Source organism: Macadamia integrifolia, chromosome 1 (genome assembly GCF_013358625.1).
Source record: "Macadamia integrifolia cultivar HAES 741 chromosome 1, SCU_Mint_v3, whole genome shotgun sequence".
NCBI classification, from domain to species: domain Eukaryota; kingdom Viridiplantae; phylum Streptophyta; class Magnoliopsida; order Proteales; family Proteaceae; genus Macadamia; species Macadamia integrifolia.
Genome location: NC_056557.1, coordinates 6,136,960 through 6,161,243, shown reverse-complemented (window position 1 = coordinate 6,161,243; position 24,284 = coordinate 6,136,960). Strand labels below are relative to the sequence as shown.

Genomic DNA, 24,284 nt, shown 5'->3' with positions numbered 1-24,284 from the left:
CGGCAATAAATACATTAACAACTTAGCAACATTCTATCTAAATGGTTTTCTCAATGACTCCATTCAACATAGCCATGTCACCTTAAATAAAATTTTCGAACCTTATCTTGTAACAAGATAACGTTCAAATCCGTTCTAATATAGTCATTCATTACTTTGTAATAACGATTGTATAATTTACCTAAAGCACTTTCATGTTTGCTAAATATAAATTTAGAGTGAGTTTTTCTTAAAGTGCGTTTTCATGACAGTATTTTAAGGAATTTATTAAAACCCTACAGGGAGTTTGTAAACTCTAGGATGGTTTGGTGAATTTTCTTGTGCGATAGAGAAAATTTTCTTTTATAAAATTTATTTTACTCCTCAAATCAAAGAAATTTGAATATGAATAAAGTAAAATTTAAATAGTTTACAATTATTACACCATCATGGGATCATATGAGGTATCAATTATTAAAATCTCTAATTTCGTATTGATTTTATTTCATTACCCTTCTCTTTATTTTCCTTGTAATCAAAAGTTGGAGTCCATAAAAAAGGAACAGTGCTAAGATTTTTTATTTTATTTTTTTAAGGGTTTAGGAGTTAGGGGCGTGGGGTAATTAACTAATTGGCCAATACATTAACCTATAACTATGAGTGTCAAACAATTGAGTTTGGTCAGTTTCGGTTAACTCTAATCAATCTCCATCAATTTAAGATCCCACACTATTTCCAACTGTTTAAGTAATCAACGCTTGTAGGCCAACAAACATACACAATTATATTTGGTCGGTCGATTGGTTATCAATCCATAATTGGTTTTTAATGACTAATTGGATCATAAACAATACTTAAACAGTTATAATTGGGTAAAACATGGTTGATCAGGCAATAAAACAATTGATTATCAGTCAGTCCTGATCAACTGATCATCAGACTACTACCTCGCACTTAGAATGCCTGATTATTAATTGGTGCTTGCTTGAGCCCTACGCATTTAGTAATCAATGAGGCCAATCTCAGTTTGTTTAGGTCAGGCCAACTCAACCAGTCGGTTCAGGTCGGACCAGCTTTTGACACCCTCATATAAGACTGTGTTTGGATGCCGAGAAAAGAAAAAGAAAAAGGAATCTAGCTTGGGCTAGGGAGGGGATCCACGAAAATTAAAATTAGATTGAGGGGGAAGACGAGCCTTTCAACCGCCAATGAAAGGCAGCCTCACACGATCACACGTCAGAAATGGCTAAAAATAACCGCTAATAACTGTCTGTAATGCACATAACAGAGAAAGCCACCATGGAATTGATCTTTCTTTCGTTGTCTGTGTTAATCCAAAAACTCATGAGGACTCTCGTTCCTCTTCACCACCTCGTTTTAAACCCTGAAATTAACTCTGCATCTCTTCACCACCTTGATTCTTCGTCCTCCACCCGACCTTTCCTCTTTGCTGTCCTCCATGGGTTGTGGAGGTTCGAAACTTGAAGGCGACGACGATACAGCTCCTCCAGGACTTCGCCCCTTCCGCCGTAGAATCGATGAGATTAGGCAGCGAAGGAGCGGCCGCACCTTAACGAAGGACCCCGGTGCCCTCTCTTCCAAACAGCTTCTCCATGATGAAAGCGAAGAAGGTCATCACCAAGATCAGACCACGGACGCCACCTATTGCGAGATCCGAAAAAGCGTGTCATCTTCTCCAGCTGAGAACGAAAATGTAGCCTCCACAAACAAGGACGCGACCACGGAAAAAGAACAGAACAACGATGATCACCATTACCATCCCATGGACCCTCCGGAAAGCGAGATGCGAATGAGCGTATCGCCGTCACCTGATGCGATGACGGAAGTTCCTCTTCATTGCAGGACGTCCGCACCGGAAAACGATCAGAAAAACGACGACAACAACAACAACAACAACAACAATAATGTGGAATCCGATAGACCGGATGTAGCGATGGTTTCACAGGGTAAGGAGGGAGAAGATGAGGAGAAGGAGGGGAAAAGACAGGAAGATGATAGTAGTGGTAGTGGTGATGAAAAGGAGAGAGAAGGAGAAGGTGACGGAAGCGAGATCGGCCCTGGATCCCCTAGTTTCAGTAGAGAAGGTGGTTATCTCTATGAGGACGGGCGCGAGATCGGCCCTGGATCCCCTAGTTTCAGAGATTATTTCCTCTCGGCTAATAATGCGGCCGAAAGCGATTCAGGCGATGCTGGCAACGGAGAAGGTAAGTTCCTCTTCCTTCCCACCTTCCATCTCGTTCACTCCGGCTTTGACAATTTCAAAAGTAATGGGTATGGGCCCTCTCCGCCCTCCACATGACGTGGCTAAGGTGCCCAAATTTTCTTCCCATGGAACGGAAAGGGGGTGGGGAATCCATAGAGGAATCAAGTTCCTCTCCCCACCTTCACCCCCACCTCATCTCCCCTCGTCCATGGCATGTGGGTGGGGTGGTTACTCACAAGTTTGGATCAGGTTTTTGTACAAGAATTTTAATCCACAACTGGAATTCATTCAATCTCTCAGCTTATGATAAGAAGAGAGATTAAGTAGATCCCAAGTGGAGATCAGATAGACCTAATTTGGACTTGATTACTCACATGGAAAGGTATGAATGCTTTAAAGGTCATTTTTAAAAGCAAAAATAACATATGTTGAATGTATGAATTTAATCTCTCTTTACTAGAAATTAATATAATTTTTGACATTATGCATGAATGCAGATATGGGTGTTAAGATAAAGGAAGATAAACCACCACGAAGGAAGGATAGTTCAAGTTCAAATGAGGTACATATATACATTTAATTTGTTCCATTACATTTCATTAATTAGCAACATAACCAGCTGCGCCAAACCTAAGCTTGGCCTTCCATTGCTCCCAATCTAGGGCTTTGCTAAGAACCTTAGGTTTGAGTCTAGTGAATCTTCACGTATGTGAATGTAGATGCCATATCCACAAACTAGGGATGTTCACGTACATTCATGTACGTGAAGATTCACCACTCTTAGTTCCTCTGGGTGACCTTATAATGTGTTGTTTACATTAATAAATACACAATCCACACTAAGAAAATTCGTTCTTGTTGAAGAAAGGTGTTGATACTCATCTCTATCTCTCTCTCTCAGGGATCCGTGGACAAAGCAGTGAAGAAAGAAAGCAAAGGAAGGATGTTTAAAAATGTTTTACCAAAGGGTAGACAAGGTGCTAAGAATTTGTGGAATGTCCGGTCATGCTATCATCCATCCGCCACCTCATCTGTTCATGGAAAAGATGGGAAAGTTGATGCATGATAATGATCACTGTGTAGGAATATAGAAAATTCATCCTCCCTGCCCTTTTTTCTTTATATATAGTGTTTTTTATTTTTATTTTCATGTTTTCTATAATGGGATTGAGTTATTTGTTTGGACTGTAAAGCATGTCAGCATTCTATGGGTCTATCTCTCTCCTATAATAGGGACAGATATATCACTTTATAGGATGAATGATAGAGAAAGACTTAGGCAGGTGCTAGCGGATGCTACACACTTGGACAGAGAATATTATCAGTTTTTAGTTCTCTTTTCTTTATCTTCCTACTTGGCTTGATGCCTTGATGAGAAATTCATTTGCTTTTTTTTAGCGTAGTTGGAGATGAAAAGTAGTTCACCTTATACCTATTTTCATTCTCAATGTAAAGTTTGTTTGTTGCATTATTAATTTGCAGAACATCTTAAAATTTATCAAACACAATGTAATTCGATCTTATCCCAATTAAATAGGTCAGCTATATGGTGTAGAAATGCAACCCTAAAACGATGCAAAAGATAATGGAAAAACAAAAACAACCAATGCATACAGGTTTATGAGGTTCGGCAAGATTGCCTACGTCCTCGGTGATATGAGATACTACTTCATTATCAATGGAGAATAGAGTTACAACTCTCGTCCTCATACCTCTCAATATTGTTTGCATTATAGATAAAGAAACCTTTGCTAAAAATAAATAGCGAAAAACCCTAATCCGAAAGTACAAAACTGCCTTTGACTAAAAAAATTCGAGTAGGGGATGCGCCCCTTACACCCCACTATGCAGGGGGCCTCCTACCCCCTTGCAGCCCCCACGGCCTACTAACCGGCTAGCGGGATCGTCATCTTGCCTGTCAAGGTGCCTGCACCAGTACTTCCTGGATTAAATTGTGACGGAATATAAGACATCGTACACCAACATATGGATATTTTTCTCCAATCAAATCTATTTAAAGTCATACTAATTACTAATTCTAAGCTATTCATGTCTTTCTTCACCACTTCTCCTAAAGTCTTTTTTATCTCTTTTATCTCCTTCAATTTGAATCAAAACACTCCTCCACATTGAAGCATTCAAAGGCCTCAATTGCACATATTTATGCCATCTCAAATGAATTTCTTGCAACTTATCATGTATCAAAACTATTGCCAAATTAACTCTAATTTTCTCATTATGTATTTCCATTGTTTATATTTTATAGTTCTACCACTCATCCATTGTAATATTTCATTCAGCTACACTAAATTTGTTTATATGTAATTTTGTCATTGCCAAACATCCACCTTTAGATAGTATGTGCCACTTTAGGATTTTAATTGCATGCTCTCTATATTTTCATTTGAAGTTATAATAAAAAATTAAGAGATTTTTGTAAGAAGTTATAGATGGCTCTTGATTTAATCCCAAAAATTTTTGGGGCTTCGTATTAGTTCTACAATAACTAATGATGATAGGTGCAGTCCATGCACAAGAACACTCTCTGGGTTCACTGCTGCAACCAACCTCAATAGTAGTTCATCATCTTTCATCCATTAATTGTTACTCCAAAATCTCCAATATATTCAACAAAAGATCCATCAGTGTTTGTGGCAAAAACAATGAGGAAAAGAGGAAACAGTCATCTGCATGTGTTCAAAGAAAGATGAAAAGAACTGAACTCGAATTCCCTTTTTATCACATATCTCCAAAGTATATACACTATGAGTCTTCCACCTTTAGCTTTTAAGTAGAAAAAAACGTTACTCAACTATCTTAAATAATTTGGTGAACAATCAAACAATTTGTATTTTCTTTTTTATTGATCAAGTTTTCCTCCACCTACGATGAAGAGAATCTATTAATTCCATGGGATCTAACCCTCTATTAGACTAAAACAAAATATTTTGAACTTTTATGTGTAAAGGTCGGAGTTAATGATAAAATTTATTATGTGAATAATCCAATCATAGTGTCAAACCGCCTAGCATGAAGAGATGATCTTCTTCTTTTGGATGAGGTGAACAACTAACAATATAACCCTAATGTCTGCACTTGAATATTTATGGATGAAAGGGCAAATCATAGTGAGTGAAGAGAAAAATTTTTGGGGAAGAGAGATTATTAGCAGGTGAAGAAGTTAATAATATTGCAAATCATATTGGTCTAGTGAAAATCAATATTAAATTTTACTTGTCCTTGAAAGATGCCTCTTTTGCCTTCACTTCAAAGATTTTACCGAATCATTGAAAATTTGCCAATGGGGTTGACACCCTAGTGGAAGGAAGCCTTTGCCCTATCACCGTTCGGATCAGTTGTTGATTGTGAGTTCGAGTCAACACACTCCACTATCACTTGTTAATCCTACGGAAGCATTACAACGCATTTTTTACTTCATTTTCGTAACCCTAATAGTTCCCATCACAATAATTTATAGAAGATGCAAATTTTTCGAATTATCCAAGAGAAACCTACAAGATTCAAAGTCCTACCAACTTTTAAAGCCATTCAGTGCAAGCCACGTATCATCCTAATAATTTCCGTCACAGTAATTTATAGAGATGCAAATTTTCTGAATTATCCAAGATAAACCTGCAAGATTCTAAGTTCTACCAGCCTTTAAAGCTATTCAGAGTAAGCTGTGTATCGTATTGATATTAACTAAGACGGATGTCAATACTTGACTATTCTAGATCAGATATCAGTATCGGTTAAAAAAAAAAAATCATTTTAAAAAAGTAAGGGCAAAATTCACCGATCGAGATTGATCCGATCCCTATCAGTGTACGGATACCAATATCGATACTTATGATTCGGTGTCAGCATACAAATCTGGGACAGGGGATAAGGGTTGAATGATTTTTCACGGTTCAGAATGCGGACACATGGTCGAGTGGACAAACCAAATCTGCCATATGCCCCCGTGAAGAAGGCCATGGACAATAGATTGATGATTGATCATTGGGGCATCGAATGGTTTTGATGGACATAAAAGTAAATTAACATTCCCCCTTCTAGTTTTTCTACGACTACAGAGTCCGTAAATGTTGGGGAAGGGTGTCGTCTTTTCACTCTCCAGTGCTTCCACTTCCCACATCGCTCTCTCTCTCTCTCTCTCTCTCTCTCTCTCTCTCTCCCTCCCCCTTCCCAGTTCCACACAGCCTGCCTGGTATAAAGCTCATCGATTTGGATCTGTTATTCCCAAGGCCGAAGCAGATCATCCTCATATAGGTAGAAGCTGGGACAGCTTGTATTTCTGTGGTTAATTTTAGTTTCCTGCGAGGTTTTAATGGAGTTTCGTCCAATAATGGAAGGGATAGATCATGGCTTTTCGATGTAGACTGATTCTTTTTCCGTTCCTTGCATAAACCCGATGTTATTGAATTGATTAGAAGTGCTTCCTGTTCATATGATGATCAGGGCTATCAAACCAGGAAAGATGTTTGGGATTGTACGGCGAAGAATTGGTTTCGGTGGCTTTCATGCTTCGGTAGAACCTAAACATTTTCTGTGATTTATGGTTTCATTTTATCTACTTTTGAATCCTGATGCTTAATTGGTCCATTAAAACCAAGGCTTTGTTGAGCTGAAGTTTCATTTTTACTAATTCTATATTTCAATTTATCTTTTTCAGACTCTGGAGCGTTGTTTGAATAGGATGCGACCTGCTTTATCCGCATCAAGATGGTACTCATCCTCAGGAAAGCAGGTATTCGTGGCTTCTATTTATTTCTCACCGCATCTTCATAGCAATGGGAAACAGAAATCGTTTGCTTATATTTATGCATAGAATGTGATCCTATGCCTTTTCCGTGTGCTAAATTTGTGTGGGCAATGCTATGCACTGTTGATATTTCACATTCCAATAGACCAATTGGGTAAAGGGTTGTTACTGCTTCAAATGGAGGTTCTAAAGGGAAGATTGATGGCTCCACGAGCCAGAGTTTTTATTTTTTTATATTTTGTGGTTCCAGCTTCTAGGTATTTAGGGACATCTGTAAAGGAAGACCTCTTGTTTTGGGTGAGCAATTGAACTAGTGGTTCGGTGATGGTGATTTTGGCCCATGTCCATGGTATAAATCCCCAACAGATTTTGCAGACATAAGAAGCCAGTATTTCGAAATGCGTTGTAGTTTTTTTGTTCTGCATTCCTATTCAGCTAATTAAAAACAGTATCTCCTGGCGGTGCAGGTGCACTAGCACTGCCAATTTCTATAATTTGCTGGACAGCGGATATAATTTTCAAAATCTATTTTCTTTTCTTCTCTCCTTTTTTTTTTTTTTTTTTTGGGATATTCTGTCTGGTCTCATTTCATTTTTTCCTTAGTGTGGTCGCCTTTTTCTTGTTCTTGATATCTTTTGGCTGAAGACCTTTGAGCTTAGTAAAAGGCATTTCATAGATATGAAAAGGTCGAAATGTTTTATTGCAATGGGTAAACCAAAGCAGCAAAGTTTGTGAAATTCTTCACTTTAAAAATTTGGTCAATTTGGTATGTTTCTGCCATTTTCAGTTGTTTTGACTGAATTCTAATTTGTTAAGACTATTTTAAAACTTATTTAGGGGTTATGTTCACCCTGCCAGAGAAAAAAAATCAAAGCTGATTCTAAAAACAGATACGAGAGAGAGAGAGAGAGAGAGAGAGAGAGAGTGAGTGTTTTCCAGGCCTCTTAGGAGGTTGAATCAGAAAAACTTGAAACCTGATTGCTCTATGTGCAGATCAGGCAGTGGACATGCATAACTTATTTCAAGTATGGTCTATTTAGCACTAATTGAAATATTGATACTCATCTGTACTAGTAAAAATTTTAGATATTGCAGTTTACACATTCTTCCATGATTCTTCTGTACCTTAATCTTCTTTCTTTTTTAACAATAAATAGATGACAATTCGAGAAGCTCTAAACTCTGCACTTGATGAGGAAATGTCTGCTGATCCTAAAGTCTTTCTGATGGGCGAAGAGGTAAGCAATAAAACGTAAACGGTAGTATTGTTGTTATTGTTACTATTATTATTTTTATCTTTTCATTTTTACACTTACTTTTCTTTTCCCCCTTCCATTTTCACTGTGCAGGTTGGTGAATATCAAGGTGCATACAAGGTTAGACATGCCTAATTAAATCAAAACAACTAATTTTCCTAAAAAAGTCTGCATATTTTTATTTGTTATGCTCCTCTAAAAGCTGGCTTTTTAACTTGTGACTTCTCAGATATCCAAAGGTCTCTTGGAGAAGTATGGTCCTGAGAGAGTTCTCGATACTCCGATTACAGAGGTAGTTCTTGATTCTTGAATTATTTATATGGTTTATTGTTGCCTTCTAGAATAATTCTTAAATCAGTTTTCTTTTTCTCAAATTTCAGCTGTTGACACACTTCAAATTTATTGTTCTTCTGTCTTCTCTTTTGGTGCTGACTATGATCTCACAGTATCTATATCACACTTTCTGTAGGCTGGTTTTACGGGCATTGGAGTTGGTGCTGCTTACTATGGTCTTAAACCAGTTATAGAATTTATGACATTTAACTTCTCTATGCAGGTAACTGTTCCTTTCTTGTTATGATTTCATAATATCGGTGCAGTCAATGTGGTATCTAGTAATTGCATTCAAATTTTTCTCGTTGAGAATTATTTGGCAGTCCTTTTGTCCATGCTTTGTGTAAAAAGCATCATGGTGTTGTATCTGTTAATTTTGCATTTACCATACCATGCCATTGTAATAAGGAATCCATCGCCCTTCATTATTTTTGTGAAGTTAATATATCTAAGCTGCAACCATCACAGGAGGATCTTTCAGCAGAATTCTCTTCAAGAAACCCTTTCATTTGCAACATTACAGTGTTCTGTCAATCAACAATTCCAGCAGCCTTCTCAGCAATCGAAAAAGGATATCAACCACCAATTAAATCTCCAATTGCAGTAGGTTCAGGACACAGATTTCTCACCCCCAAAAAAAAAAAAATCGATTAAAAAAGGAAAAGAAAAGTAGAAGATAGGAAGAAGGATTGGGTGGGTTGAGCCTTTAACTCTTCCCTTGGGCATCTCACCCGCGAGGTCTCTCACCTCACTGCATCACACATCTTAGAAGGTCTCTTACCTTATACTTGTGGTTAACAACCACTTTTCTCATTCGTCAATATCATTGGAGGCTGAATAAGCCCCTTCTTTATTTATAATATTGCAAGTACAAACTGAAAAGGAATTACATGTGTGGCCTAAAAAGGCCTGCCCAAAGGGAGATTAGATTATTTTCCCTTGTCATTTAAAAACCTAATAAAATACAACTCCTAAGTTGTAGTTACAAGTAAATAGGAAACTAGATATTTGCTTAACAAAAATAAACTAACTATTATAGCCATAGCAGTCCTCCATGCATGGACAAAAACTGAATCCTAAATTCTCTTTGACAGCTCATCTTGTCAGCTCAACCCCTTAGAAAGAAAGTCTCCATGCAATGTTTATGGGCCCACACAAAATCTGGAATATATCTTCCATACAAGCTGGCCCTGATCTCTTCGTTGTTTGATGGTCTTTGCGTTCTAAAATACAGTTGGTCGATCACCTTTATAGCACAAATCGGTATGGGTTAACGTGGCTGAATGTGGTTGATGCAGATTCTTCACCAAACTAGGCTTGTTTTGTTAGGAATAAGCCTAGGGTTGGGTTGTATATGTGTTGAGCCTTCAGTCCATGTGGTTTGGAGTGTATTGGGCCACTTTTATGGGTCTAAACTAGGATTTTTAAGGTTGCATACGGGATTCACTGATTTGTTTCATTTTTCTTTGGTTTTCTTTTTAGATGGGGTGATTTAGTTTCTAATTTTCAATCGTAAGTTAGTTTCTATTTCCAGTTTTAGTAACTAAAGGACTTTCTATTTTGTAAGTTTCTATTTTCAGTTTTAGTAACTAGGTGAGTTTCTAATTTTTAGTTTCTTATTTCAATTTTTGGAAACTAAAGTTAGTTTCTATTTTATGTAATCCCCATCATGATTATAAATAAAGGAAGGGCTCTCATTAGGAGTCAGACGATTTAATGAATGAAAAGAAGCTATGTTGCTGTTTGCTCTTATGAGTGTGATGTGTGTTTGATCACAGTGGAAGGGAGTGGTGTTTAATCCATTCGACACTCTGCGGCATGAAGTCCGAGTGGTCTCTTCAAGTTTTATCTTTCTTCTTTCCAAATTTTATTTTCAAGCATCTGTTACTGTTTAGAATACCAGCATATCAGGTAAGTAATCTGAACTTTCTGCAATTTCTGGGTTTTAAGAGTTCCAGATTTTCTCCACCGACCTGTACCGATCTAAGAGACCGGCCATCTGATGGCTTTGAATTTCTGGTCGAGTGTTACCCCTGCTGAGAGGAAGAATCGATTCCAATTTTAGAGTAATCAGGCCAGGGGATTGTCTGATATATTAAATCTCTCTAATCTAGTCGATCTCTGTTCTAACCCACTTCTGTCCAGAATTCTGGTTTGATTGTTCCAGCTGTTGATGCATTAAAATTGGTAGCTGTTGTTCATGGTTCAGCCTCTGTTTTTCCTGATCTCTATTCAGCTACAGAAATTCTGAAACTCTGAGATCGATAGGGCTGATCTGTGTTAATTGATTTCTGTCTTCTAGTGCACTGTAGTGACCAGAATGGTAGTCGACTAGTCTGGTTTATTTTCTGTTGAACTTTTGACATGTGGTTCATGTTTATAAGGTGGAGTGAACCTAGTTGATACCCTTGCTAATCACTGCAATTTGTTTATGCTGATCTGACCAATAGCACTATCTTGTTGAGGTCGATACATCATTGTTCCAGATCTGAAGTATTTTTTTATTTGCTTGATTGTTCTACTTCTGTCCTCTGGTTTGTCCTGCTGTTTATTGTAATCTGATTAGCTATATTAAGGTTTGGGTTGGTTATGGTTGTTCTTTGTTTTAAAAGTTCCTGCAGTTTTGGGTCTAGTTGGGTGTCCAATCTTGTCCTACATTAGTGGTCCAAATCACGGACTAGGTACATGACCAAATCTACATCAGAAGTGTGGAACATCACTCTTCCTGATCATTGCAAATGGGGAAAACCAATTTAACAAAGAGTTAATGCAACTACTTGGAATGCTAATATTTCTTCAGTACTCCAACTGAAGTGCTTACTGACATGGTTCAAGATTTTGGCGAGATCTTGCTATTAACTCATTTGTTTTTTTTTTGGCTTGGCGAGACAAGAGCATAGATAATATATAAACAATATCTCGGTCGTGATCTCGGTGAATATCTCGGCCTTGACTCCGTCGAGTTAGACCGAGTCATGTGCGGTTTATAAATTTTGACCCTCAACTCAATCCAACTCAACACAACTCGACATCTCTCGCATCTCTCGCCAAATTTTCTCTCTGCAATAGATATTAACAACTTCAACTCTTGGAGATTTGTGATTATTACTTCATCATCAACTTTTAGAGATCCTTTTCTTCTCGAGAACAACTTTAGGTTAAAAAACTTCTCAAAACTATTTTTTTCATAGAAATATGGTTAATAATTGTTTGTTTTTATTATGGAATAGCCTAAGGTGAAGGGCTTGAAGACTACCTACTTAGCGTCCGAAGTCAAACTACCATTTTGGGTTTGATTTAAAAAATACTAAGGTTTCCAGTGTGTTTAGAAGGCCTAAGATAGGTTAATTTATAGGTTTTAGGGGCTAAAAGGCGAATATGGCCACCGAAACCAACCATTGAGATGATCGGGCAAAAAATACTAGATCTCGTTGAGATCTCGCTAGATCTTGGTATTTTTTCCCAACGAAACCTGTGTCGAGATCGAGATCTTGAACTTTGCTTATTGGCTTTACCTTTGTCATATTAGAGGCAAGGTTCGAAATTTCGAGGTTTAGACCAAAATATTTCAGGTTTTGACCAAAACCTAATCGAAACCCTCCATGCTTCGGTTGATGGATTTGTTTGACTATTTAATGCAGGAGTAGATTACAAATAGCGAACTCCGCATTTTATAACACCAAACAAGACAAATAGGAGCAAGAAACAAAGAAATAATACAATCAATTAAACCCCCAAGGATACAATACCCATATAGGAGCAAAACCAGCCCTAAACCCAACCCGATAGGAGAGAGAAATACCTTTTATAGAGCTGGAGAGAGGAAGGTGCGATCAAGTCTGTGGGAGTCCGATTGAGCTGCACTTTTGAGTGTAGATAGTTCCTAGGGAGGGTACAAAAACCCCTAAATATGAAAGGCTTCTGACGACTGGTTATGAAGTTATGCACTTTCTTGATTTTCAGACCTAGGAGAGAGAATGTGAAGAATTCTGCAGGAACAACAACTTATCTTCTTCAGATAACCTTTAAGAGAGGATCGATTGATCTTAGAGTATAGAACCAGTCCTCCAAAGGATCTACAGATCAGATCTCAAACTTGGGCAGCAGTGAGGGTCGATTGGCTTCAAGAACAATAACTCTTTGGCTGTCTGATTCTGATTTTGTATGCTTTAACAGGTATGAACTTCTAATAACAATAAACAGAAAATAAAAATAAAAAAAGAAGAATCGATGGAGGGTTGAGAAGGGTGAAAGAGAATAAAGGAATGGGTATCTCACCCCTCAGGTTTGGGTTATCACACCCCTCAAAGGTTTAGGCATCTCACCTTTGAGTAATCACTCAATAATTCATTCATTCAAATCTGTAATTATAAGTACATAGGCTCCTCTATTTATAGAGGGCAAAATAGCAATTAAACTACTACTAGGAGCTAGTTTCCCAATAGGACTAGACACTCCTACTACAACTAGGAATTCAAAATAGGACTAGGACTTGACTTTATGACTCCAACATGAAATAAGACTAACTAACTAATAGTCCATATAGACCGACCAATGGCCTAATGGGCCTTTATTGAATTAAATAGCAACTAATTAAATTAATGAATTAAATCCCGTTTTTCTACCCTCTACCCAAATTTTAAGCCAATTAAAGAGGCCCATTTCAAAGAAAACCCATGGGATCAAAGGCATAATACATATACAACACAACCCAAGACTTATTTGCAATAAAATAAGCCCAAGTGACTTATCTACATCAACTCGCCCTCTCTTAGAAAAAATTCGTCCTCGAATTTTGTAGTGTGAGGGTAATTATATCATGGTGCACGTCTCTCTTCAAGCCGTAGGAAAATTCAGGTAGTTTTTTGATAATAAAGATGTAGTCTAGAATGTGAGGAGCTTGATCTTCAAGATACTTTAATGGGGATGACTCCACATGCTCAACTTCAACATCTTCGGATGTATCCTTAGGGTCATCTACATATGCACCTTTGATCTCTTCTAACTTCAATGCAACATAAAACTCTTTTAGTTCATCTACCTGGTGGTTCCTAATCGGTTCCGTAGATGGTTCAAACATAACTTCATTCTTGAACTATTTAGGGTCTTCCTCTTGGCTGTTCACAATCATCACAGTTGTTGTAGTGTCAAGTTCCCTAGTCTCAACCTCATTGTCCATTGTGGCAACCTTGTTGCTTTTGACTTCTCCCACATGAGTCTCGTTGATGGGAACATCAATGACTAGTTCTTCCTCAACAATAGGAATGGCTGAAAAATTTTTAACACTGACCTCAACTTTTGACTCTAGTTCACTGGTCAGAGGTGTCTTCTCTTATTTCTCCTTCGCAAGAAAGGCCGATGATTCTTTCATGCTATTGTCAAGTGTGGGTGGCTTTTGGACATTTGGTGGAAGGAAGTACATGTTTCGTTCATGCTCAGATAGATACATGCCTACCAACTCATACTGCATCTCATTCCATGTTTTAGGTTTACATTCTTGAGCTTGAAGTTGCCTTTCACGGACTCTCCATTGCATTCGAACACAATCACTCATCTGGGAACATGCATATTGGCGTTTTGTGTCTCTGTTAAGTTGTAGTTGTCAAAGTACATGTCCAATTCACGCATCCATTCAAGGAATTCCCCATGAAAATAACGTGGCTGATCATTAGATTGGGCAGCAATAGATGTATTCTGATGAGAATCCTGTGGAGGGAAGAGCCTTCTTTGGAAATATACAGGGAGGTATTGTGTCAGTAATTCGTACTTCATCTTTTCCCAAGTCCTAGGCACATGTCCTCAAACTCGGAGTCGCTTTTTATGGACTCTCCACCAATCTCTAGCATGATCAATCAACCGGAAGCAAACACCTTGAAGCTTTGGTGTCTCTGTCAAGTTATAGTAGTTAAAATATTCCTCCAGAGAATCTAACCAATCAAGGATGTAGAATGTATCCCTTTGTCCAGCGAAGTCACGAACTGGTGGAACCATCTTCGGTTAGACCCTGATAGATAGTTTGGAGTTTTCTTTAACCGTAGCTCTGATATCACTTAATGCAGGAGTAGATTACAAGTAACTAATTCCGCAGTTTATAACCCCAAACAACAAATATGAGCAAGAAACAAAGAAATAATACCATCAAATAAACCCCCAAGGATGCAATACCCATATAGGAGCAAAACCAACCAAAAACTTAACCTAATAGGAGAGAGAAAGACCTTTTAGAGAGCTGGAGAGAGAAAGGTGCGGCCAAGTCTGTGGGAGTCCGATTGAGCTGCACTTTTGGGTGTAGATAGTCTCTAGGGAGGGTACAAAAACCCCCAAATATGAAGGGCTTCTGACGACTGGTTATGGAGTTATGCATTTTCTTGATTTTCAGACCTAGGAGAGAGAATATGAAGAATTCTGCAGGAACAACAACTTGTCTTCTTCAGATAAGCTTTAAGAGAGGATCGATTGATCTTCTTAGAGTATAGAACCAGTCCTCCAAAGGATTTGCAGATCAGATCTCAAACTTGGGTAGCAATGAGGGTCTATTGGCTTCAAGAACAAGAACTCTTTGGCTGGCTGATTCTGATTTTGTATGCTTTAACAGGTCTGAACTTCTAATAACAATAAACAGAAAATAAAAATAGAAAAAGAAGAATCGATGGAGGGTTGAGAAGGGTGAAAGAGAATAAAGAGTAATCACTCAACAATTCATTTATTCAAATCTGTAATTATAAGTACATAGGCTCCTCTATTTATAGAGGACAGAATATCAATCAAACTACTACTAGGAGCTAGTTTCCTAATAGGACTAGACACTCTTACTACAACTAGGAGCTAGTTTCCCAATAGGACTAGACACTCCTACTACAACTAGGAATTCAAAATAGGACTAGGACTTGACTTTATGACTCCAACATGGAGTAGGGCTAACTAACTAATTGTCCATATAGGACTTTACAACCGACTAATGGCCTAATGGGGCTTTATTGAATTAAATAGCAACTAACTAAACTAATGAATTAAATCCCGTTTTTCTACCTTATACCCATATTTTAGGCCCATTAAAGTGGTCCATTTTAAAGAAAACCCCTGGGATCAAAGGCCCAACACATATAGATGGAGGACCGGTACGGTAGGGAAGAAATCCCTGAGATGGCTCTCAGAGTTGTAAGGGAGAGGGAGAAATCACACTAAGAAAGGGGGGTAAGAAGAATCACGCACACACGCCAGCAGGCTTTACAAATACTCAAATTCAATTCATCTTTTCAATCTGTCTAATAACTTGGATTACATGCCTTTATATAATAACTGAAAATTAAAATTTGCCGAGTAAAATCTAAAACTAAAATTAGCAACTTCAAATTACTTCCTAAATTCTAACTAAGGAAATTAAAAACGAAATAAACTCAAACAGGTAATTCCTTGACTATTAACTACCCAAATTAAAAGATTGCAAATAATCCCCATATAAAATAATATCCTAAAGATTCTAATGAATCCAAAAATCCAATCAGACCCGGTTCATCTTGATTGAGATTGCCTGAAGGGTCAACACGGTTCAACAACATCAATTCTGCATCAACTCCGATGTTGAGAAAAACTCGTCCGCAAGTTTTATAGAATAATAGCAATAAAAACTCACGAACGGGAGTGAATTGCTCGTCGTTTGCATCGCAAAAAAAATCCATGATGTGAAGCTTTGGAGGTGCATTCAAGTCCGGAAAATCATGGGGAAGAACAAATTCATGATGGTGAACAAGTGGCACTACATTGATACCCTTCAATGCTTGATCCACAATTTTCTCAGTTTCTGTTGTCATCACTTGTTCCACAATAGGACAGTCTTCCACTTGGGTTGATGCCTCTGATTCATCTTGTGGTTGTACTGGGGGTGTCACTTTCTTTGACGCAACCAATCCATGAAGATTAAATTTTTTATGCATGTGGTAAGGTTGGAGGGTGCATACATTGTTGTTACGATCAAGAATACCGTCCCGTTGTTCCAACCAGTTTCGACCCAATTTAATGATGCGCTGAGGAGAGTCAAAACACTTCACAAAAAGCACCATCATAATAAAGAGGAACAGAAAATTCAACAAATGCAATTTTCTCTGACTCAAAAATTATCTAACCAGTCTCTGACAATATATCCACCACAGAGCTGGTGACAAAATTATCACTTAGTTGCTCATCAATTAACAATTTAGCAGGCTTTCCATTGGGCAACCGCACTCGAAATTTGAACACAAAAGAATCCATGACCAATCTTGTGTCGGACTCAGATCCAGGTTCCAAAAAGTCAGAATTGAATCGCTTATGGGGCCCACAATTGATAACTAAACCAGTCTTCAAAAGAGTAGGGGAATTCTTGTAATTTCCGGAGCAATTTTAGCACTTTAAAGAGAAGGGAGAACAAATATTTCAATCTAAACAAACCAGGGGCAATAATGTAATTTCTGGCACAATTAGACCCCTATTTTGAGTGAAATAGATGAATAGGACAGATCTGAAATTAGTCCTAAAGAAAAGGCTCAGTTATGGAAATAACAAGGTGAGGGGGTCAAACTGAAATAAAGTTTCAATGCAAGGTTCTATTGTAAAACAAGTGACGGGCTTATCTGTAATAACAGCAAGTGTTATTTAAAACCCATAAGAGAACCCTTTTTCTTCTTCTCGATGGAGCACCATGGCAAGGCGGCAGACTAGCAAGACTCCCACACACAGAATTCCTTCAAATCTAATCGGCTGCTCTTGAAACTTCAGGTGTAGACTCCTAAGGAGAAGATGTACTGAACTCACTAGGGGATTGCTCAGATCAGCAAGCCGGAGTGATATGGGAAGCTTCTGAAACTGAGGCTGGCGATGGCTGTCGATGGAACCCAATTGCAGGTTTTACTCTTCACCACAGGAGAGGTCTTTGGGGCTGAAGCTCTAGGGTTCAAGTCGCCTTGGGGAGAACTACCTTCGATCAAAAGCTCGACCCAATCGGATCTCTCATGAAAGAGATCGATCCACTTTTCCGTGGGCTGCAACCTTCTACGAGAACAGGGTATTGACGGCAGTAGGGAAGAAAGAAAGGATGAACAAGAGGAGAGTAGAAGAAGGCCAAAGGGATTGAAAGGAAACGTAAGAAAAGAGAAGGAGAGTAGGGCTACAGTGGGTTTCAGAGGGGAATTTTTTTTTTTTTCAATGCTGCTGGAACTCTAGAGGGGTTTCGATGCAAAGGGCCAGGCGGTGGGGGTAGAGCTGAGGTGAGAGGGGAGGGGTTTTGAGTTGCTGCGGAAGATGAATTTTTTTTTTTTGGCTTGATTTTCTCAATCTCTGTGGAAACCATAACTGAGAAGGATAAGGTGGGAAAGAAAAGATAACAAAGGAGAGGATCCTTCGGCTTTGATACCACTTGATGGAGGACCAATACGATAAGGAAGAAATCCCTGAGATGGCTCTCAAAGTTGCAAGGGAGAGGGAGAAATCACACTAAGAAAGGGAGGTAAGAAGAATCACGCACACACGCCCGCAGGCTTCACAAATACTCAAATTCAATTCATCTTTTCAATCTGTCTAATCACTTGGATTACAATGCCTTTATATAATACCTGAAAATTAAAATTTGCCTAGTAAAATCTAAAACTAAAATTAGCAACTTCAAATTACCTCCTAAATTCTAACTAAGGAAATTAGAAACAAAATAAACTCATACTGGTAACTCCCTAATTGACTATTAACTACCCAAATTAAAAGATTGCAAATAATCCTCATATAAAATAAAATCCAAAAGATCCTAATGAATCCAAAAATCCAATCGGACCCCGTTCATCTCGATTGAGATTGCCTGAAGGGTCAACCCGGTTCAACAGCATCGATTCTGCATCACTAAGTTTTCATTTGTATATGACGGATCTCACGTCTACAGTTGACAACTTAGCTCAATGGTTTCTGTGTGTGCATACACCCAGTTATCAGAGCTGTGTAATACACCTAGAATAGATAATTAGACTTTGGAAAGCAAAACCAAGTGACCTAACTTCATACTCAATTTATGATACAAGCATCAACCAAAATTCACTAAAAGTAACTTTTTCCTTTCAAATAAGAAAAAAGAAAAAGAAAAAGAAAATAGATACATAGAACTGAAGGTTTCAGAAATTCCTTATAAAGACAGGCATAACATTCAGTAAAGCTTTACACACAAAAGATGACTCATCTCCTTGAGCATTCTATAACAGCAATAGAGAAGCCAATGCAAATTTACATATCTAAATACTAGAACTTCATATAAAATAACCTAATAGAAACATTATCAAACTTGTAAAGTTGCACATGTGCTCAAAATAGTATTAGGTCCAAGAGGCCTGAATTTGAACCTAAGAAATTACAACATCCCAGTTAAACTGGTTGGTTTTTTACAATTATGGGTCCTTCCATTGAGCCAACCATAAGAGTGTCAGCTCTCAATTCTGCCGATCAACAGGCATCGCTATTCTGGTTTTTCATAAATATCAATCAAAGGGTTACAGGCTCAAGATGACTTGTAAGGGAAAATGTCTACCTAAGAAATACAATAGACTTCAATAACTAAGTAATCTGATCTCCATCTTGTAATGTTCTTGATACTTCTTAACACAAAATTCATATTCAGCCATTGGTTGTGGGTTTCCAAAAATGGAAAACAATAAATGCTGGTAATAACTACTATTTGACAGTTCGGTTAGCACTCAAAAGTTCATGGATGTATTCCCATTATCCTTTAGTACCTCAGTGTTAATTTCCAATCCCTCGACTTCACAGCAAATCAGAGAAATGTTTTGAGAATCGTTGTTTTTAAAAGCCAATTCCTTTTCAAAAATTAGGATCAATGACACCCAATAGACCACAGAATTTGACAAGTGCAAGTTTAGAGCATATCCCAATCTATTGAATCGTTAGAATAACCATATCCTCTTTCCATACTAGAGAATTAGCTGATTTTGATCGAAAATCATTTCATTGCTGCCTTCTGAGCATTGTTTCAAAAAATTAGATAGAATATGCATAGTATTTGAAATCTCCTTTCCTTTCTAATCCCAACCAGACAGCTGATAATATGTTCTTACAATCAACTCAGTTGCACCTTCTTCAATACTAAATGCACCATACAGCCTTTCATATCATATGTTCCTGACATACATACTAGAAGAGCATAAGGCCCACTAAGAACAGATAAAGGTACAGCATCAAACAGCTATTACTGAACCCACCATCCCCAACCCCACCCCCACCCCAAAAAGAAAACAAAAAGGACAAAAGAAAAAGAAAAAATGAATAAAGCACACTGATGGCAACCTACTATCCTTAAAGTACTTTTTTAAAAGGATCCACCTCTCTGAGTCTCACCCAAATCTCATAGGCAGCAAGATAATAAATAGGGAGGAAGAATATGGTTTTTGCATAATGCATAAAAATAATTCTGCTTTCAAAATTTTCAACAGTATCCAGGCAGTAAGACATTGACTTTAACTGTATTTTATACACCTGGCTCCATTCTTAATGGTTTTTTTCCATTAGAAGAGTGCCAAATAAAACAATATATCTAAATGTATTAACCACGGCTCCATTCTATAGGATTGTTATGCATCAGGCTATGATGTATGAGGCAGAATGTTGGGCAATTAAGAAGTGTCATATAGAGAAGTTATGTGTGGCGGAGATGAAGATGTGTTGGAATGTATCCACGATATGGGGAGTGTCCCCATCGCGATATGGTCATCTTAGTTACTTTCCAAGTTAGATTAGGTTGCTTACCTTCCTAGTTAGATTAGATCTCTAGTTTCTTAAACTAGAGTTAGACTAGGATTGCATTTCATTTTCCATCTATGATTGTATTTGGATCTATTTATTATAATATGATGGAGGGAGACTACTAGACACATCGGCTGCTCCTCCCCCTAGCCGTCTCTCTTCTGCTTCTTCCTCATCTCTCTTCTCTCAAGTTACTGGTTACAAATCTTTGGATTTCTACAGGATGTTACGATGGATGTGCAGCCAACTCAATTATCATACAGCTCCACAATTGAATAGAATGTAAAATTGTAAGCAACTAGAATTTTCTAAGGTAAATGGGTACATAAAGAAGAGACCTAATAAGGATTATTCTTTATTTGTCAGGGACATAATTGGAAGGATAGGTAAAATATGGACAAACTAAGATAAAGGATAGTCAGAGGGGCTGTCAAGGAAAGTGAAAATAAAATTAAAGCAGAAAAAAAAAAAAAAGTAATCATGGGGAGAAGGGGATGCCTTCTTCAACCTCATGACAAAGAAGAGGGAGGCAGAAGACCAGTATAGGTTTCGGTTGGGAGAACTCTCTAGTATGGCCACAGATCAATTGAAGGTTCTAGGTTCAGGCAGCTAGTCCATCGTACTCTGAAACCCAAGCAAGAAGCAGTCAAAACATTGAATCAGAAGCTAATCAAAAGTTCTGCAAATATCCCAGGAATAGAGCGCAGGTTTGAAACTTAGCCAGCCACTTCAGATTCCAGCAAGGTTTCGAGCCAAGAAACATGTAGGTGGTATCGTTTAGAGATAATAATAGTTATCCCCAAAGTTATACTGCCTGAAACTCCAATCAGATGTACCGCCAGAAACAGGGAAGCAATTAGGTTTAACCAAAACAGGAAGGAAAAAAAAAAAGAAAGAAAAACTAGTAACAGGTTGACGGAGAAGGGGGAGAAGAAGAAGAAGAAGAAGAAGAAGAAGAAGAAGAAGAAGAAATAAAAACAGAGAAAGGTCGAACAGAAGTGGGGGAGATTCAGAGGGTTAGAGCAAGATGAAGAAATAATGGAAGAAAGAAGAAGAAGAAGAAAACCTGAGAAGGATATCCCAGATCTGAATCAAGTGAGAACATCCATAAACAAGAATGGAAGTTTCAAGGGGGAGAAGAGGTCACACAACCTTGCCATGCCATTGTACCACTTGGGTAACAATAAACAAAACTCAAATTTTCATTATTTGAAATCTGCCCAATGAATTGGCTTACAAGCCTATTTAAAAATAAATAAATAGATACATAATAAAACACGAAATCAAAAACTACCTAATTGAAATCTAGAACTGAAATAGAAATAATTTCTCCTCATTAGTTCCTAAAAATTAGACTAACAAAAATAGAAGATCAATAAAACTCAAATTGGAACTTCCCTACTTGACTAATAACTACTAAATATAAAAGACTACATATTTTCCGAATAAAATAAATCCTAAATTTCCTAATGAACAAATACCAATTTGGACCCGTTTCTCTCGGTCTAAGTTGCTAGATGGATCAATCTGGTTCAGCCACAATTCTACATCAGAGCTGCCACAGTAACATTAAAATACACAGATATAACAGAAAATAAAAAATGGGTTTCCTCAAGTCTGATCTGTTGTTGGAACATGGCTCAATGGCTAAGATCATGTTTTAACCACTTTCCCATGGGTTGTGAACAAGAAAAAATGTCACTTGCAGTTAGAAAATAAACAATGAATAATCAAATCAGACAAGATATAACTAGTATAAACCCAACTGTTTGCATGTTTACCCAACTTGACCTGCTAAATTTCCATTTCAATATAAAAAAAACTCAAATGCTCTTCATTTGTCCCTCAAAGTCTAATCTGCCTTAAATTTCATCTAACTGATTGCTAGAATAGATAATTGGACTTTTGAAAACCTAAACCAAGTATTCGAGACTCATACTCAATTTCTGACACAAGCATCAACAAAAAATACACCTGATGCAACTTACAGTATTTTTTCATTCTTAAAAAAGAAAAAATAAATATACAGAACTAGAAGTTTCAGAAATCCCTTACAAAGACATGCATAACATTTAGAGCTCTTCAAACACAGGATGAGTCATCTTAGGTGGTTGGATCCAACCAACTTTTGAAATTCTTCGTGCTTCATGCCACTGCTTAGCAGGATGGTACTTACCGTCATCTAGAGAATAGAAGTAGCTAGACTTTCCACGGAAACGATTCTTTGAAAAGTAGATACTGTTCCTTGATACATTTGGGACATCAGTTGCTGAAACAGAAGAGAGAGAGCTGACAAACACTGTTACACCATTCAAGCTGTCCATTTCAACCCATTTCATCTTGGTCAAATCTAGTCTGAATACTATGGGATTTTCAGGATAAGATACGCACACCAATAGCAGCTTCCCCTTGAATTCAAGTAAGTGTTTAGCTCTCTGTTGATCTAAGCTCAGACAAGGAAGGTTAGGTGATGGCACAGGAAGGATACTCCAAGTATGGTTCTGTGGATCAAATGTCCCTACCAAATTATCAGAAAATTCACTCAAGCAATAGAACGATCCATTGCAGAAAACTGGACCATCCCCACTTTTGAATAATTCACCATCAGTATTTTGGTACTTAAAAACCGTCCAATTTGCATCCCCTGGATGACATATGCAAATACAAACCTCTTCACCATGAAGATCAGTATTCCCAATTGCGAAAACTATAGAGTCAAGGGACGTGGGCGCACAAGATAAAGCAAATTTATACCCAACAAACCAATTTGGTAACTGACAGTGAAAGGGAAGATTGATTCTTGACTTGGTGAAGGGATTGAATAAGAAAAGGCTACTGCCCAATATAGAAAATAACACCCATCCATCCTTGCTGCACTGGAAAAATGTATTACTTAGCTCTATGTTTTCATCAAAATAGAACTTGCCCTGTGAAGGGTCAAAGAACTTGATTATGTAACCTTTCCTGCCACCTATTGCCGGGGAGAACATTAGCCAAGGGCATTGTTTTACCACACGGAATGAACGGAAGTTCTTACAAACACAGGACAAGCGGACATTATCTTCGTCGCAGAGACAGGACACAATAACCTCCAGTAGCTCTGTCGGAAGCTCAGACCAAGGCCGCAGCTTATCCACTCGGACCCTATGAAGGATTGCAATGACAACAAACAATTAAAATTTGTTCATAAACCCCTGAATACTTTGATCTATGATCAGACATTGATATAAACTGAAATATATTGTAAGCCCTAAGATGTGATTTCTCTTGGCACAAAACAAATTTCTTAACCCCAATACAATGCCTCCGAACTCAAAACAGATTAAACCCAAACTTTGAGATTCAAAATCCAATTCTTCTCCAAACCCTAAATGCTTTGCTTTTGAATCCATTTACAAAACCAAGAAATTCTACACCATGAAGCAAATACAGGAACAACCTAAATCATGACATACAGATATGAGATTGCATTTCAAATCCTAAATTTTCTAACATGATACCTAACTACGGAAACCCATTCAGAAACTTATTGAGTTAAAAGTAGCAAAAGAGTGTAACTAGTTTAAAACCATTCAAACAGTCACAAAAAGAATAGCCCAGCAGAAGAACTTACGGTTTCTCGGTTGCATTTGTCCTGATTCTTCCCGTCATGAAGAAAATCTGATAGGGTAGGCTAAGATGAAAATGCTGTAGGGTATAAACTATTTTTTAGGGAGAGGAAGGGTGTAGGTTTCATATGGAAGAACTGGGGCGTTGATCTACTGAAATCCTTATTTAGCAGGAAAAAGAGAAAAGATCTACTGAAATCCATAACGCTTTCTGACTTCTGGCGATGGGTATTAATCGAATCCTTATCCTTTCGGTTTCGATTCGGTTCAATGTACAAAGTGTGAATGGCAGGAGCCAAAACTAATAAATCGTTTAAACGATTTGAATTTTGGAATATGAATGCAATCCA

The 24,284-nt window shown here is 37.7% G+C and overlaps 3 protein-coding genes across 4 annotated transcripts; 2 read left to right on the top strand and 1 right to left on the bottom strand.

Moving 5' to 3' along the window:
- Positions 1–1,229: 1,229 nt before the first annotated feature.
- Positions 1,230–3,632, top strand: LOC122086381 (uncharacterized protein DDB_G0290685-like). The gene is made up of 3 exons (XM_042655166.1): positions 1,230–2,204; positions 2,701–2,765; positions 3,105–3,632. Exons 1-3 carry the CDS (start codon positions 1,439–1,441, stop codon positions 3,267–3,269), a joined length of 996 nt encoding a protein of 331 aa, XP_042511100.1. The 5' UTR covers positions 1,230–1,438; the 3' UTR covers positions 3,270–3,632.
- A 2,672-nt stretch (positions 3,633–6,304) lies between these two features.
- On the top strand, positions 6,305–10,467 carry LOC122080813 (pyruvate dehydrogenase E1 component subunit beta-1, mitochondrial-like). Of its 2 annotated transcripts, XM_042647680.1 has the most exons (8): positions 6,305–6,475; positions 6,665–6,734; positions 6,879–6,953; positions 8,126–8,206; positions 8,318–8,344; positions 8,454–8,516; positions 8,694–8,780; positions 10,336–10,467. In XM_042647680.1, exons 2-8 carry the CDS (start codon positions 6,684–6,686, stop codon positions 10,450–10,452), a joined length of 501 nt encoding a protein of 166 aa, XP_042503614.1. In that variant the 5' UTR covers positions 6,305–6,475; positions 6,665–6,683; the 3' UTR covers positions 10,453–10,467. The 2 variants fall into 2 exon arrangements, with proteins under 2 accessions (XP_042503614.1, XP_042503607.1); XM_042647673.1 differs by lacking the exon at positions 6,305–6,475 and having other exon boundaries at positions 6,482–6,734.
- An 11,584-nt stretch (positions 10,468–22,051) lies between these two features.
- On the bottom strand, positions 22,052–24,233 carry LOC122080803 (F-box/kelch-repeat protein At1g57790-like). Its single transcript, XM_042647661.1, has 2 exons — positions 23,940–24,233; positions 22,052–23,470 (listed from the first exon to the last, which is right to left on the bottom strand). The coding sequence occupies exons 1-2, from the start codon at positions 23,975–23,977 to the stop codon at positions 22,399–22,401; spliced, it is 1,110 nt and encodes a 369-aa protein (XP_042503595.1). The 5' UTR covers positions 23,978–24,233; the 3' UTR covers positions 22,052–22,398.
- Between the last annotated feature and the right edge of the window lie 51 nt (positions 24,234–24,284).

Coding starts and splice junctions, on each gene's coding strand:
- LOC122086381 (XM_042655166.1), top strand. CDS start 1,439: ATGGGTTGTGGAGGTTCGAAACTTGAAGGCGACGACGATACAGCTCCT. Junction 2,205..2,700: donor CGATGCTGGCAACGGAGAAG/GTAAGTTCCTCT, acceptor GCATGAATGCAG/ATATGGGTGTTAAGATAAAG. Junction 2,766..3,104: donor ATAGTTCAAGTTCAAATGAG/GTACATATATAC, acceptor TCTCTCTCTCAG/GGATCCGTGGACAAAGCAGT.
- LOC122080813 (XM_042647673.1), top strand. CDS start 6,654: ATGATGATCAGGGCTATCAAACCAGGAAAGATGTTTGGGATTGTACGG. Junction 6,735..6,878: donor TCGGTGGCTTTCATGCTTCG/GTAGAACCTAAA, acceptor TATCTTTTTCAG/ACTCTGGAGCGTTGTTTGAA. Junction 8,345..8,453: donor AATATCAAGGTGCATACAAG/GTTAGACATGCC, acceptor GTGACTTCTCAG/ATATCCAAAGGTCTCTTGGA.
- LOC122080803 (XM_042647661.1), bottom strand. CDS start 23,977: ATGACGGGAAGAATCAGGACAAATGCAACCGAGAAACC. Junction 23,471..23,939: donor ACAAATGCAACCGAGAAACC/GTAAGTTCTTCT, acceptor AATCCTTCATAG/GGTCCGAGTGGATAAGCTGC.